This window comes from Helobdella robusta (genome assembly GCF_000326865.2).
Source record: "Helobdella robusta unplaced genomic scaffold HELROscaffold_18, whole genome shotgun sequence".
NCBI classification, from domain to species: domain Eukaryota; kingdom Metazoa; phylum Annelida; class Clitellata; order Rhynchobdellida; family Glossiphoniidae; genus Helobdella; species Helobdella robusta.
The window spans coordinates 1,093,319-1,109,666 of NW_008703981.1; the positions used below are offsets into that span (position 1 = coordinate 1,093,319).

General features: G+C 33.8%; 2 protein-coding genes across 2 annotated transcripts; both read left to right on the plus strand.

Annotated features, from left to right (window-relative positions):
• Nucleotides 1-530: 530 nt before the first annotated feature.
• HELRODRAFT_170488 (hypothetical protein) lies at nucleotides 531-8,755 on the plus strand (the record flags this gene model as incomplete). Its single annotated transcript, XM_009016308.1, has 18 exons — nucleotides 531-620; nucleotides 951-1,016; nucleotides 1,389-1,527; nucleotides 2,660-2,748; nucleotides 3,321-3,435; nucleotides 3,758-3,905; nucleotides 4,429-4,546; nucleotides 5,005-5,122; nucleotides 5,358-5,429; nucleotides 5,677-5,809; nucleotides 6,028-6,259; nucleotides 6,511-6,681; nucleotides 6,917-7,047; nucleotides 7,479-7,613; nucleotides 7,783-7,861; nucleotides 8,110-8,165; nucleotides 8,268-8,417; nucleotides 8,626-8,755. The coding sequence occupies 18 exons, from the start codon at nucleotides 531-533 to the stop codon at nucleotides 8,753-8,755; spliced, it is 2,172 nt and encodes a 723-aa protein (XP_009014556.1).
• A 402-nt stretch (nucleotides 8,756-9,157) lies between these two features.
• On the plus strand, nucleotides 9,158-12,770 carry HELRODRAFT_170489 (hypothetical protein; the record flags this gene model as incomplete). The annotated part of the gene is made up of 8 exons (XM_009016309.1): nucleotides 9,158-9,394; nucleotides 9,840-10,033; nucleotides 10,315-10,459; nucleotides 10,672-10,829; nucleotides 11,206-11,281; nucleotides 11,536-11,691; nucleotides 11,920-12,112; nucleotides 12,736-12,770. The coding sequence occupies 8 exons, from the start codon at nucleotides 9,158-9,160 to the stop codon at nucleotides 12,768-12,770; spliced, it is 1,194 nt and encodes a 397-aa protein (XP_009014557.1).
• Nucleotides 12,771-16,348: the final 3,578 nt, after the last annotated feature.

Sequence of the window (16,348 nt, forward strand, 5' to 3'; positions counted from 1 at the left end):
TGCAAGCCATTTGATTAGCACGAATCTCATTCATAGCCTAGTGGTTGGATGTTCTTATGCGCTTGAATATATACATATATCTTATATATATATATATATATATATATATATATATATATATATATATATCTTTTGTATATATATATATATATACAATGTGTAGTTGACAATGCATTTACAATTACATGTATGTACCAACCACTATACTTTCAATGTTTTAACTTCCGTGATATATATAAATATATATATATATATATATCATTATTATATATATTACAGCAATAAATAGGTTGCATTTGTTACATGTAAAGTAATTAGTTAGAGTAAATTAGGTTTTATAATAATTTGATAATTAATTGATGAAATTTTGTTTTAATTAAGCGTCTCATTATTATTAATTTCGTCTGCATTTAGTGTCTATAAAAGTTAATTGAAGTTTTGATTTTTGACCCACCCTTGTAAAATATTTTGTAAAAAATTGGTTTAAATCTTTTATTAAAGTTGGACTTTAAAAATTTTATTTAGAGGAAATGGCAGACGATCTAACAACTTTATCTGAGTTAAATGAAAAAACGATTGTCGAAGAAATTAGAAAAAGATATGCTAGCAAGAAAATCTATGTTAGTTGTGTTGTATTTTTTATTAAATTAATTATTTTTGATTTTATTTATATAAATTTATTTTATTTTAATGTTGTCTTATTCAGTTTCGTTAGTAGTATTAAATTTAATTAGTAGCAGTAGTATAATATTTTAAAAATTATTTCTTGTTAGTTATTATATTTATTTTACAATTACATCAAATGTAATCTTTGTTTTTGATTAAATTAAAAATTAGATAATAATGACCCTACCTACATTGGTAATAAGTTAAAATTAAATTAATAAAAATAGTTCATTTAATATTAAGTTAATTAGTTATTATTATTAATCATCCACTTTTTTTAATAGACTTACATTGGTGATATTCTAATTGCAATTAACCCTTATGAAGTCTTACCAATTTATGGCTCAATGGTAAGTTTTTGTTATGATTATTTATACTTATCAAAATTTTTTGTGAATCATTTTTAATAAATTTATAAATAACATTTACAATGTTACAATATGTGATCTGAATAGATTTCAACATATATTCAACATTAATATAAAATCACATTTTATATAGAGCATGCAGAAGATATAGATAAATGTTTTCTTTTTTTTTACAAAAATATTACACAACAATATTTATTCTTGAATGAGTTAAGTACAAGATTTATCTTGTCAATCTCATTTTAACTCATCAAATATTCATACCAACTAAGGGAGAAATAAACCTGTTATTCACTAGTTCACTAAATTCAATAATTTTATTTATAAAATACCCTAATGCACCATCCTAAACAGAATTGGCTGAAGTATACAGACGTGAAAAACAAAACCGACCACGAGCCGCACATATACATCATATCAGATCGAGCATATCAGAACATGAAAAGAACAGGCTACAATCAGTGCTGTGTCGTCAGCGGGGAATCAGGAGCCGGTTAGGGATGTGCTGGAAATTTGAAAAATATTCAACTACTTGCGTCTATATCATAGAGATGTACTATCAATTTACTATTACTGCTACTCAGTTACTTTTATTTATACTACTGATTATTTAATTTTATTTATACTACAGAGATGGGATAACAACTTAGTACTACTTATTTATATTACTATACTACCTATATTTATATTTATGGCAGCATTAGAAGCAGTACTAGCAGTAGTACAGATTTCCAATTAGTTACAAGATAGAGGGCAAAAAGCTGGTATTGGAGGAAGTTTCTCAAACTGGAGCAATGTTACAAGTGGGGTTCCTCAAGGATTCGTATTAGGACCGTTGCTATTTGTAATATTTATCAACGATATTGATCTAGGAATAAATTCTAAAATTTAAAAATTTGGAGATGACACTAAATTATGTGCTGTTGTAGACAATGATAAAGATATTGAAAAAATATGCAAATGGGCAGAGGTTTGGCAGATGGTATTCAACACTAACAAATCTGCAGTCATACACATGGGACCGAAAAACATGGCAAACGTATTCAAACTTGAAGACACACCACTAAAAAATGTAGAAGAGGAAAAGGACCTAGGGGCGATAATTCATTGGAATGGTAAGGTAGCACGGCAATGAATTGAGGCTGCTTAAAGCGCAAACAGGAATCTGGGTTTAATAAAAATAAGAGTAAAGAAAAGAGATATGATCGTCATATCAAACCAATATAAAGCATTAGTTCGACCCAAGTTCGAGTACTATGTTCAGCTTTGGAATCCAGATTTACAAAAAAACAAACATATTCAAAGGAGGGCAACGAGAACGGTAATGGAGTGTCGCAGTATGCCATATGAAGACAGATTAAAAGTTGGTGGATTGACAACGTTTGCAAAAAAGAACAAGAAAAGATTTGATTCAGGCATACAAAATCATCACTATGAAGGAGAATTTGGAATCAGCGAAATTTTTTTAGCTTAAGACGAATAGTAAAACAAGAGGGCATAAGTGTAAGATTCTTATAAAAGAAATAAATATACAAATATATAAATACACGTTACAATTACACATTACTATTACACGTTACAATTACAGGTTACAATTACATATTACAGTTACAACTTGATTACAGGTAAGACAGAGAGCACAAAACTCATGATAGAACACATAGCCCAATTGTGCAAGCATGATGAGTCAACACTGCATGAGAAAATTGTTGAGGTGAATAATAATTATTAATTATCATCATTGTCAGTTTTATTATTGTTGTTGGTGTATAATTTGTTGTTTTTATTCTTATTATTTTTATTCTGATTATTATTATTATTGTCATCATTCTTGTTAATGCCAAATTTGATTAGCCACATTTTGACCAACACAAATGATGTTTGATGATGGTAACGTATGTTGCTAGTGCTTACTAAAATGTACTACTTATTTATATTACTTAACTACCTATATTTATATTTGTGGGAGTACAATATTAGAAGCAGTAGTAAAAGTAGTGTAATACTAATACGCATTAATATCTCTTAATTTGTTTTTCGTTTAAAATATTAGCAGCGTTTGATGTTACTTAAACAAAAAAATCCATAAATCATGTTACTTATTTTGAGACGAAAAACCTGACAACTTTGATATTTCCAAATCATCTTTTGTATTTTTGCATCTAGCGTTAATCTACGCACCCACTGCGTTGCATATGATAGGAGGGATCACTTTGCGTTCGATCCTGGTCACCGCAAAATCAGTGCCAGGTACCTTAACCATTACGCCATTCCTCTTTTGTTTAGGTGAACCCGTTGTTAGAGGCATTTGGAAATGCACAAACAGTCATCAACAACAACAGCAGTAGGTTTGGAAAGTTCATCGAACTCATCTTCGATGATTCTGGGCAAATTTTGGGAGGTTGGCTGTAAAGGCAATCAGTGATGATGTTTGTTACATTGAAATGATGTATTTGTGTGGCCATGTATTTGTGTTGTGATCGTTTCGACGTTCGTTTTAGCTAGGAATGTCATATTCCCAATTGCCGGTCACACGAAATTTTTCGACCGATCTAACTTACGGTGAAAAGTGTCGATACACCGTTCAAAACTACTCGAAATCCAAGTGTTCATACTGCGGCACTCGAGTAAAAGTATTCAGCGAGTACTTCTCGCCTCATCACTAAATTTTATTATTTAAAAATAGTTACAATATAAAGTGACATTAAAAAAAAATATGGCAGCCAAACTGTCAGAGTACTTGTTGGAGAAATCTCGTCTGGTGAACCACGGCCCTGGTGAGAGGAACTTCCACATCTTCTACTACTTCTTCGCCGGCCTCGATCAGTCGAAACTCAAGTGCAATATGATTTCCAAGCCCGAGTCACACAGGTGAGATGTGGAGTAGATTGGAGGGAATGAAACTTTAGAAATAGTGATAATTTAGAGGGTGATTTTTTTTTGGGTGTGTGTGTAAATTTTAGACATAGTGATGTAAGAGAATAAATATTTAGGGGGTGATTTTTATTATGACGTCAAAGGGTGCGTGCATTTGCGTGTACACACATGTTGTACAAGTCTGTGTACAAACATCTGCAAATGTTTTTGTGTTTGTGTGCATTAGATTTATAATTCGGATGATGAGAATTGCGGTGAAGATAAAAATGATGGTACTGATGTTTTTGATGTTGTTGTATGTTGTTTTTAAGATGTTTCGCTGACAGCAATGGTTACGACTACACTAAAAATTAGTAGCAACAAGACTAGCAACAAGATTTGCAACAAGACTTGCAACAAGACTAGCGACAAAACTAGCGACAAGACTATCAACAAGACTTGCAACAAGACTATCAACAAGACTAGCGACAAATAAGACACAGACAACACACACACATACACACACACTCACACACAGAATAATGGTAGAGAGTGATGGAGGAAAAGTATTCAGAGACACAACGCATATGAACGAATGCAAGCAGACGTGGAATGTCCTGCTCAATATCATGAAACATGTCGGATTCTCATCTGAGGTGGCATTTTTGTTCTTGTTATTTGTTGTTTTTTGTCGTTTTTTAGTTATTGTTGCGTAATGTAGTTGTTGCTTCTTGATGTTTGTCTATGCACATTTGTATGGATTTTGTGTGTATGTATGTCAATCGAAGTTCATGTACAAATAACATAAAATCTTGTAACATAACTTTCATACTTACTGTCATATTATTTGAATGAATTTTTCAACAACTAATTCATTCATCCAATCAGTTAATTTATTAATCAGTCAATATTATTTATATAGCGCTATCTTTGTAGATTCTAGAGGCTCTTTTTAACGTTTCAACAAAGACATGGCATACACTGGATTTCAAGCGAGGATCTGCTTGCGTTCGAACTCGATCCCTGCGATACAGGATCAAACGCTTTAACCATTACATTAAAACACCGGCACGTCACTCAGTCATAATTTGGTTGTTATTTGACGTCATGAAAGGAGGTGAACGGGATAGAAGCGGTACTGGCGGCCATCTTGCACATATCCGACATCAAATTCATTCCGCATCCGGAAACGGAAGGAGTATCCATTGAAGACGATGCCAAGTTGGCTCTAAGTATGTTGCCAGGATGATGATGATGAGGAGGAGGAGGAGGAGGAAGAGAACGATGATGGTGTTGACTGCTGTTAAAAATTCGTATCAATTTGGCCGTGGAAATTTGAAAATTTAAGTTTGAAATGGTTATCGATCGTTGGCCATAAGAATGATGGTTGAGTTTAGTAAATAAAATGTATTTGAATAATGAGATAAAACAAAACAATATTTCATTTGAAAATTTTCAAATTTTCAGCCGCTCAATTGCTTCAGGTCTGTGCAGAAAAGTTCATTGATGCCCTCATCTCATCATCCAGCGTTGTTGGGCGTAAGTTGTCGTCGTTGTTGCTTGCCTGCCTGCTGTTATGCTTTATTTACTGTCATCATCGCGATGGTCATCGTGCGTCTTTTCATAACATCATCATTATCGTTATCACACATCATTATTATCGTCGTCGTCATTATATCACCACACGACATCATTATTAAGGACATCATGACGTCATCATCGACACCGTTGTCGTCATCATCGTCACCACACATCATCATCGTCATCATGACGTCATCCTTCTCAGACGAAACGATAACGAGTATGAAAAATGAGATGCAGGCAAGTGACGGCAGGGATGCCCTTGCGAAAGCACTCTACGGTCGCATGTTCTCTTGGATTGTACTGCAGATAAATAACCTCCTAGCTCCTAAGAAAATGTATTTCGTGGCAGTGGGACGATGTTGTCGTTTGCTTGTTGTTGTTTGGTTGTTGGTGGTGGTGACGATGTTGTTTCGACGTTGTTTTGTTGTTGTACACGCAACTTCAGTTTTCTTTTATAGCCCTTCTTCATTTTGATGTTTCTTTATTTATTCATCTTTTTTTTATTCACCATTACGACTCTATTACATTTCTTAAAAACTGCAAACGCATCCAGACAAAACTCGTCCCAGTCGCAAAATTGGATCGGCATCCTGGACATATATGGCTTTGAGAATTTCAAGAACAACAGTTTCGAGCAGATGTGCATCAACATTGCCAATGAGCAGCTTCAACTTTTCTTCAACCACCACATTTTTAAACTGGAGTTGGAAGAGTATGCCAAGGAAGGGATCAACGGCAGCAGTGTCGTCTTCGTCGATAACCAACCGCTGCTGGATCTTTTCCTGGTCTGAAATCGAATTTCATATAATTTTTTTGAAAATTTTTTTGGGTTGTTTCACTGTGTTTTTTACTTTGTTTTCGAATGTTGTTTTTTATTGTTTGAAGATTTTAGAAGAAAAATTGTAGCTGTAGTCATTAATTATTTACCTATTAATTAATTAATTCATTCATTCATTCATTCATTTATTCATTCATTCATCTATCCATTCATATTAATTAACCACCGAAATAATTTATCCCCTAATTTACCCCTTAGCAAACAAGCCCTCCAGGAATATTCGCCCTCCTCGACGAAGAGAGCAAGTTCCCACAGGCATCTGACCAGACGCTGATCGACAAATTAGTGAAAAATATGACGGGCAAACCTGACTTCCAATCAACAAAGGGGCAAAGCTTGTTCTTCACTATCAAACATTTTGCTGGGCCCGTAAGTTTTGTATAGATTCTCAGGTTAATTTCGTAATTTTTAAAAATAATTTTAAGAGGAATCACTAACACAGACACGCACCACGTGTGTGAATGTGGTGGTGATTTGGTGATCACGTTTATCCTCCACGCATCACACTCATCGAGAGAGAGAGAAAGAGAGAGAGAGAGAGAGAGAGAGAAAGAGAGGGCAGGTAATAGGCGGGGTTGCATCTTTGTTACCTCTTCAATCCCAGGTTACTTACAATGTGGATGGTTTCCTGGAAAAAAACCGCGACACTCTGAGTGACAACGTGATCAATTGCCTCAAAGACTCAAACTGCCTCATCGTTTTTGAACTGTTTTCGCCGTTTTCTGAAATCGGAAGGTTTGGTTGCTGGTGGTCTTGTTTGCTTGGTAGAGGAGGGGATGTTTTTGGCTGTTGGGGTTGTGATTTTTGTTTGTTTGGGTGTTGTTTTGTTGTTTGGGTGATGTATTTTGTTGTTTGGATGTTTTGTTGTTTGTGTGTTTCGTTGTTTTTAACGTGTTGTTATTGATCAAATTGGCCTCGTTCAGCTGACTCCAACGTTATTACTTCTTATTTAAAAATTCTTCACACACGACGGCGTCCACACACTCCACATTTCTTGCATTTTAACCGGGGCGACAACAAATCAAACAACACCAACGCATTCCTCTTACTAATAACACATTCTTCACACACACCACACACACACTCTACACTCACACTCCACACACTTTTTCTCTCTCACACACACACTTTCTTTCACACAAACACACATTTAAATACCTATCCAGCATAAGCGGGACGGCCACAACCCGCAAGAGGAACATGAGGATGTCCCGTTTGATGGACGGGGTGGTGTTCAGGGCTACCCCCGTCAACTCGGTCAACCAAATGAAGAGGGCAAGCATTGTTGCTAAGAAGAGTGTGTAAGTGAAGGTGTTTGTTGTCGTTGTTGTCGTTGTTGTGGTTGTTATGCGTGTTTTTGCTTATGTAGTTGTCTATTCGATGTTTTTTGTTTTTGGTTCTTAATTTTCGTTTTTTTTTTTTTTGTTTATGTTTTCTTTGACCAAAATATCTTTCATTACCTTTTTTCAGGATGTCAAACCAAGTTGGAACAGTAGGGAAGAATGATCAGCTGATGCGGGGTTCCAAAACGTTAGCCACCAGTTTCAAGGTTGCGAACGCTTCAATTTTTTTTTCTTTAGATGGAATTGTGTTTTCTTTTTTTTTTAGTTGGTTGGTTATGGCGATTTCATTCCCAAATATGCGATGTGTGTGTGTTGTGTGTGTGTGTTTGTGTGTGTGTGTGTGTGTGTGGTGTGTGTGTGTGTTGTTTTTTGATACTTTTAAAATCAATTGGAGGAGAATTTGTAATAAAAGTTTGAGAAAACGTTGAATGAAATGTCACAAACATTAACGCAGGCATCGCTTTGCACTCTCATTGAAAAGATGCTAGCAGCCCAACCGCATTTCATCAGGTCGTCATCGTGTTACATATATTTCCTTGAACTATTTATTGCCATTTATTATTAGTTATTTTAATTTATCTCTTAATTTATTTAATTTTGAAATAAACTTAGATGCATCAAGCCGAACGCCATGAAGCAAGCTAGCAATTTCAACGAGAAGATGGTAACGGAGCAGCTGAACTACACTGGAGTGCTAGAAACCATCAAGATTAGGAAACTAGGCTATTCATCAAGGCTTCCATTTCTGGATTTCATACACAGGTCGCTTCAGTCAACTGTCACTTTCTTGCATTTTTTTTTCAATTTTTCTCTCCCAAAGTCAGTTCACGAATCTCGATCCAGTTTGAATATAATTTTTTAATAGATATTTAAATTGAAAAAACCAAAAACCAAATTGGAAAAGTAAACTGGCGAATTCGCCATCCAATCCAGACAATTCAATCCACATTTTTAAAATTTTTGAAATCAGGTACGGCGTCATCGGAGGTGTGTTGACGCTGAAGAACCCGGAGCAAGGCAGGGAGATAAGCTTGCAGATTATGAACAAGGTACAGATGACAGATTGGCAAGTTGGAAAAACTAAGGTGGGTGGAGTCTGACCTTTCTTCAAGTTACGTCAGTTAAATAATTAAAATTTGTGAAAAATATCATTGAATTGCAGTTACAAAATGGGGATGGGTTTATATCGCAATTGAAATAACTTTATTAATTCAGTACTTTTTTGTTATCATTCTGTGTATTAAGCAGCAACTGTATTTTATTGCGTTGAACCATATCTTAAATATTCATTTCGATTTTTTCTCAGCTAATCAGTTAACAACCTATCAGCCAATTAACCAACCAATCCATCAATTATTCAATCCCTCAATCATTCATTCCATCAATTAACCAACCAACCATTCCATCAATCATTCAATCCATCAATCAACCAATCCATTAATCCATTCATCAACTAATCCATCTATCAACCAACCATCCAGGTGTTTCTGAAGCACTGGCACATGGAAAAGTTGAACATATCTCTAACTGAAGCCAGCCAGCGAATCATCTCATGCCAGAAACATTGGAGGGCGACAATCGCGCGCCGAAACTTCCAGAAGATGCGACTTCAGGCTGAACAGTATCGCCAGGAGGTGGAAAAGTTTATCGCCATGGTGGCTCAACAACTCGTGGTCTTGGATGCAAAAGTCAGGCAGACTTCTTTGGAGGACGCTGCCAATTTAGAAGATGAGATGAAGGTGTGTGGTGTATGATGAGGCGTGTGGTGGAGTGTGTGGTGGAGTGTGTGGCGGTGTGTGATGTGTTTTATTTCATTCAAAGACGATGCGGAACAACCAACTAACTATCGCAACCTCTTTTTATCGAAAATAACCATTTGGCTTCGGTGTGTGATGTGGTGGAGTGTGTGGTGTGTGGCGGTGTGTGACATTGGTGGTGGAGTATATTGGAGTGTGCTGGAGGTTTGCTGTAGGATGTCGCAGTGTTGTGTGTTATTGCACAGTTGTTTGCGTGCTTTTAATATTTCGTTTTCACATTGTGTCTTCGCTACGACCGGCCATTTGTTGCAATTTAGTTTCGACTTTAATAATACTCCGATGTTTCTCTTTAAAGCACTGGCCATTTATTTTTATTTTGATCAATGTTTCCGTAAAATATATTGACAATCACGCCAATTTTTTCCAGAGAGCAAAAGAAGCAGAAGCTCAAAAGAATCAGCAGCAGCAGGAGCAGCAACCACAGTCACCACAGTCACCACAATCGTCACAGCCGGTCCAGCGTCGTCAGAAAGGTACAATCAGTGCAGCCGCTGGGAAGGAGATAGCCGCACAGATGAACGAGGGTAGCAAGAAGAAAGACATGGGCTCCATTCCTGAAGAGTTCGTTAATTTCTTCTTGACATTTTGTATATTTCCGGATTTAGACGGCGGCATGGTGTAGCGGTATGGTGCCTGTCTTTTAAGACAAGGTGACTGTGTACGAATACGGATCATCTATCTTATCTCTTTTTTTTAATTTTTGTTAGATAAACGAGTATTCAAATGCTTATTACCATCAAACGTACAGTTACTAAGATATTTTTACTCAACTTTTTAAATTTGAGTATATAATATATTTTATATAATTTATAATATAATTTATTTTTATATTTTTTTATTAGATTATATTTAAATTGGTTGAAAGATGGATACAAATTTGTTACAAGGTATCCGCTGACGCCAGATCCAGGTCTGCTGACGCCAGATCCAGTCCTACCTGAGGTGTACAAGCCCATCATGAACATCAACAATCCCGACCCATCTGTTGTACGTTATCCATCAACATTTGTTACTTTTTTATCTTTCAATATGCTTTCATTCTCTTTCTCTCACCTTCTTTATCTCTTTTTTTTCTTTCTCCCTCTATTTCTCTCTCTCTCTCTCTCTCTCTCTCTCTCTCTCTCTCTCTCTCTCTCTATTTCTCTCTTTCTCTCTCTCTCTCTTACTTCTTGTATGTCTATTTTTTCACTTCGATGAAGGTTTTCTTGCAAGAATCCCTTGTCAAAATGAACACACTGCAACGCGATATATGGTGCAAGATATATTTGATGGAGAAGAATGCCATTGTAGGCAAGCTCTACGTCAAGGATAAGGAGGTGTTGTTAGATGATTCTAACAACAACTACACTGGCACTCAGTACGTCGTTGTGGATTCTTGTTACTGTATCTGTTTGTATACGTTGTCGTTTGTATACGTTGTTGTTTGTATACGTTGTTGTTTGTATACGTTGTCGTTTGTATACGTTGTTGTTTGTATGTGTTAATGTTTGTATGTGTTGTTGTTTGTATGTGTTGTTGTTTGTATGTGTTGTTGTTTGTATATGATGTTGTTTGTATATGTTGTTTGTGTACGTTGTTGTTTGTATGTGTTGTGGTTTGTATGTGTTGTTGTCTTTTTGTTATTTTATAATGTCTTAATAGTAACAAATTTAATATTTTTCTAAATAACAATTGAAAAAAAAACATTAAAAAATTGCTGTTTGATTGAGACCGATGTACATTATTTTGAACAGTGTTGGTATAAACTCACAGTCGTTCGATCACCTACAAGATAGCGATTGCTCTAAAACTATTAAACACATTGGAAAAGTTATTTCATTTCATTTGTTCATTACGTCTTTGTCTCATCAGCCTCGGCTATACTCTTTATAACATGATATTTAATTTTTTTTTATTTAATTTTATTTTAATTTTTATAAATAAAATTTTAATAGCGAAATATACACTAGTGATTTTTGACCGATATTTTTGGTTCGATTCCAAGAAATTTTTCATCAATCAACGCTCAGTAACTAGGCCCATGTGCAATAATATCTTAATGTTGTTTCTCACTATGTATCTAGGGATTTAAATTATCCCATGACGAATCCTTCAATGTTTATCTGACCTCATACACGAGTCTCAATGTCTACGTTAATGGTGCCAACGAACCCGAGAAAAACTGTTTCCCCAAAGGACTGGACAAAAAGAATCACAAACTATCTAAAGAAAAAACCAAGGTTTTGTTTTTTTTTTGTTTTTCTGTTTTTTTTAATTTTTGGTTTTAGTTTTGATTTTTTTTTATTGGTGAAAAAGTATACGCTCTACAAATTCAACAAAACGACATGTGTCGTGGAGTCGAAGTAACAAATCTCGAACCTCTGTACCTCCTCTGATGAAATTTTAGACTTTCCTTTTACATCTTATAAGTGATGACGTCGATTTATGCCTATTTCATAACTTTACAGGTATTCGACATGGAAGTTTTTAAATCTCGCATCAGCTCCGAGCTGTTGAAGAAGGATTTCGACGTCGCGAGGCTCGTTAAGTTTGCTGTATTTAGTTTTTCAGTCGACAAATGCTCAAATAAATTGGTCGATCAACAGTTTTGGGTGGCAGTTGTCCACCTGGCTGCTCTGGATTTGCTGGGGAAAAATGATGGTCTGTTTGTTGCTTCTGTTTTGAATGGTTTTCATTTTTGCGAAAGGTTTTTTACTAAAGTTTTCTTTAAAAATGAAAAAAAAGAATCATTTTGTTGTTATTTTTTGATATTTCTGCATTTTACCCTTTTTGTTATTTACTAGGATACAGTAATTACATTTTTTGTTCAGTATTTAAGCTTGCACATTGGCGGCTGTAAATTGTATTAGTGGATAGTGTTACAAGCTGCATTGCATATATCAAAATAGACGTTTTTTAAAGAATTATTAACGTTCATTTATTCAATGCAAATATAGTTTATAACGAATTGACCGGGATGAAGATGCTACCAGCACAAAACCAAAACATTAAGGTTGTTATTATTTATTTCCATAGTTTATTTAAATTTCTTTCTATTTGTGTCTGCTCTTACTGATTCTACGTTTGTCAGATTTTTAACTTACAAAGAATAATAATATTGCACTCTGTAAAGAAAGTTTTTGGTGTTGTTTTGTTACATGTTAAGACTCTCTCTCTCTCTCTCTCTCTCCCTCTCCTTCTCCTTCTGTGTGTGTTTTTGTTTTGTAAACCTAATATTTTCGGTTACGAAGTCAAAAACACTAAATCGTTTTTATTCATTACAGGATCTTTGGAGCCGACTTCCGTTCCGAAGATTTGAAATTTAATAAAAAAAAACAGAATCATGTTTTTGTATGTTTGTTTATTTATAAAAATGTTATTTATACATTAAAACGATCTGTCTTATTTAGGATTAGTTAGAGATGATGATTCTTATATTAAACAAAAATTAAATGATAAATAAACTGCATGTTACTAACGTTAACTTCAAAGATCTATTTATTTTCATTCTTTGTCCTATTAACAGTTGATCGTTTTTATACATTTTTTGAGTTTTATCTTTAATATTATTTAAGATCAGATTAAATTATGTTAATGAGTTTAACATACGCCATGTTATTCATCTGACATTGTATGTGTTTAATTAGCAAACAAATTAATCAATTTTTGTGAACTACCAATCATCTTGTTAGCAATTTATTATTTATTATTTAAAATTAGCGCAATAATGCTAATTAATATTTTTGATTCATTAATTATAAATAATGGAATATTTGTAAATAATATTTGTTAGTATTTATTAATTATAATTTATAACCGATCAATGAATGTTTGTTTGCTGTAAAAAATCATTTGTACGTTGATTATACCGTAGAATTTAGGCAGTTTTTATTATGAAATATATATATTGAATAATATCTTATATCATAATATGTTTATGTTTATATCATAACATGTCGTTATATTAGTTTTTATAGCCTGAGTGAAGTTTTTTTGTGAAGTTTTTTTTAATTCAGTTCATCCATTCACGCCGTGTTATTAATTCAATTTTTTAGACCAATAGAGCAGGGGTGGGCAAACTACGGAAGCTATTTTATGCGGCCCGCCAGACCCTGTTTGCCAAAAAACGTCGTCAGCTAGATATTATGACCAAAAATGGATCCACAAATCTTAAAAAAATTCTTCCCTAGGTCAAAAAAATTTGCTATTTGAGTATATCAATCAATCTTCGTTTTGCGTCCAGAGACCCAGTTTCCCGAGGTAGGACGTTGTTTTCTTTGCCATCAACTTTTTTCGCCAAATTAGACGATCAGTTGTATCCATTTCATTTAAATTTAGAGCTTTCATGTCTTGCTCGATTGTTTGCGACCAGGACTTCTTTGGACGGCCTTTGGGACGTGTGCCAGGTACTTCAACATCTGCAAGAGAAGTTATGGCACTGTTTTCACTTCGTTTGACATGACCAAACCACCGCAGACGGTGTTGCCGGCATTCGTCCTTTATATCATCTAAACCAGCACGACGCAGGATTTCGGTAGATTTGATGTGGTCCTTCAGACTAACTCGTTGCATCCATCGGAGCATTTTCATGTCGGTTCGTTGAAGTTGTTGCTCCAGTTTGGTTGTCATTGGCCATGTTTCTGCACCATATAACAACACCGGACGTATCACAGATTTATAAAGTCTTGATCGTAGTGGTAGTAGGATGTCGCGCCGCATCAATATAGAGGCAAGGAGATGCCATTTATTCCAGGCTGCACGTATGCGTGCTCGAACGGCAGCTTCAGCTGTTCCAGTACAATCCAGAACACCCCCTAGATATTGAAACGATGTGACTTTCTCTATTTTAATGGCTTCTTTATTTGAGTATATATGCGGCCCTTCAAATGTAAAATAGCTCTCTGTGCGGCCCTCACCGCAGAAAGTTTGCCCACCCGTTACAGAGGAGAAATCTGTATTTACATTTGACGTGCCATTCCATTTTGAACTTTGTCATTTTGATAAAAATGGAATACAAATAAATAGAAATAAGCTAATAAATAATGAAAAAGGTAATAAAAATCAACAAAAAATATTAAAAATAACAAAAGTAGAAATTGATATAATTCTACCTAATTCATACAATACTGTATAAAATATGGTCTCCTTCCAACAAATTATGTATATATATATTATATATATATATATATATATATAAATATATATGTATGTATATCGTTCTTTTCTCTCTCTCTCTCTCTCTCTCGCTTTCTCTCTGTGTGTGTAGCTTTCATAAAATCTACAACTATATTTATTAAGTTAGAACAATCATTAATATTTGAGTTTGTCATGTCTGTGTGAACTATTATAATGTTAATCGAGTTTTACATGCATACATACATGAATATATATGTATATATAAATATGATTATATATGTATACATAATTATGTATATATATATATATATATATATATATATATAAGCTTTAATCTATCTTATGAGATCTAAATACGCCAGTTGATGTGACAATGTTCAGCTTTTGAAAAGCGCACTTAAATTTTGTATAATTATTTTTCAATATTTTAAAAATGGTTTTATAGTTTATTTTGATTAAATAGTTATTCATTAACTAATTCAATATATATTATATATGATAATTTATTTATATATTTAGTTTTTTATTCGTTAGTTGGTTTAAATATTTTATACAAATATGGTTATTTAATGCTGTATATCGGATGGTTTATTGAAAACTTATATATTTACATGTGGTAATATATACAAGGTTTGCATCGCTAATACATTTACATACACGCACACACACACACACACACACACACACACACACACACACACACACACACACACACACACACACACACACACACACACACACACACATATATATATAGTTTTTTAATTAATAAATGTAAATAGTTACAAAATAAAACAAATCTCTCACAATATGAATATGGATATGAATATGGAAGGTATGTAATTGTTTATTTGAGTAGCATATTATTATTATTGTCGTTGTCGTTATTGTTGTTATCAATTTCAATGCGATTACTGTTATTTGTGTGTATGTGGGTTGTGTGTTTTGTGCGTGTGTGTCTGTGTGTGTGTGTGTATTTTGACAACGAAGATTAGGAAGATTATAGAATTATAGTAAGATTATGGAAGATTAGGAAGTAAATATAATCAATGACGACGATGACGATGATAAAAAATGATGTTGTTTATGAGTTAGTCATGCGAAGTTGAAAAAAATAATTATGCCAAAATGAAATCTATTTTGGAAGTTTTTTTATCCTAATATATTAGAGTTATTTAACTTCTAAATCTTAATTATTTACTTATTATTTTTTTGAAATAAATAAATATATATATATCTACCTTTATATGTGAAATGGTGAATGTAATGATGATGTAACTAAGAAGATAATGATGATGACATCGCTTGAGAAGTATTGGCTATTTTGGCGATGATATAGCCCTGTGGTTGTCTGCATTGATGAAGATGATTATGGTTAGAAATATTTTAAGAGGTGTCAACTTGAATGGTCATACCATCATGAGGTGATCATCACGATGATATGATTACTACAATGATAATGACGACGTTGTTGATGCTGACCATGGATATTATAATAAATATTATATATATTATAATTATATATAATTAAATATTATATATATATATATTATAATATTATATCCATGATGCTGACAGCTGTTTTATAACGAATCATGATGTTGTGATGATAGCTAGCCAGATAGCAGCCAGCGATGATGTGTTGACTGACGAACTGAGCGTAACATTGAAATAATACTGATTAATTTTCACTTGATAGAGCCAACTACGAAGCCTATGATATTGATATGATGTGGTGTTTGATTGTTAATAATGTTTAAT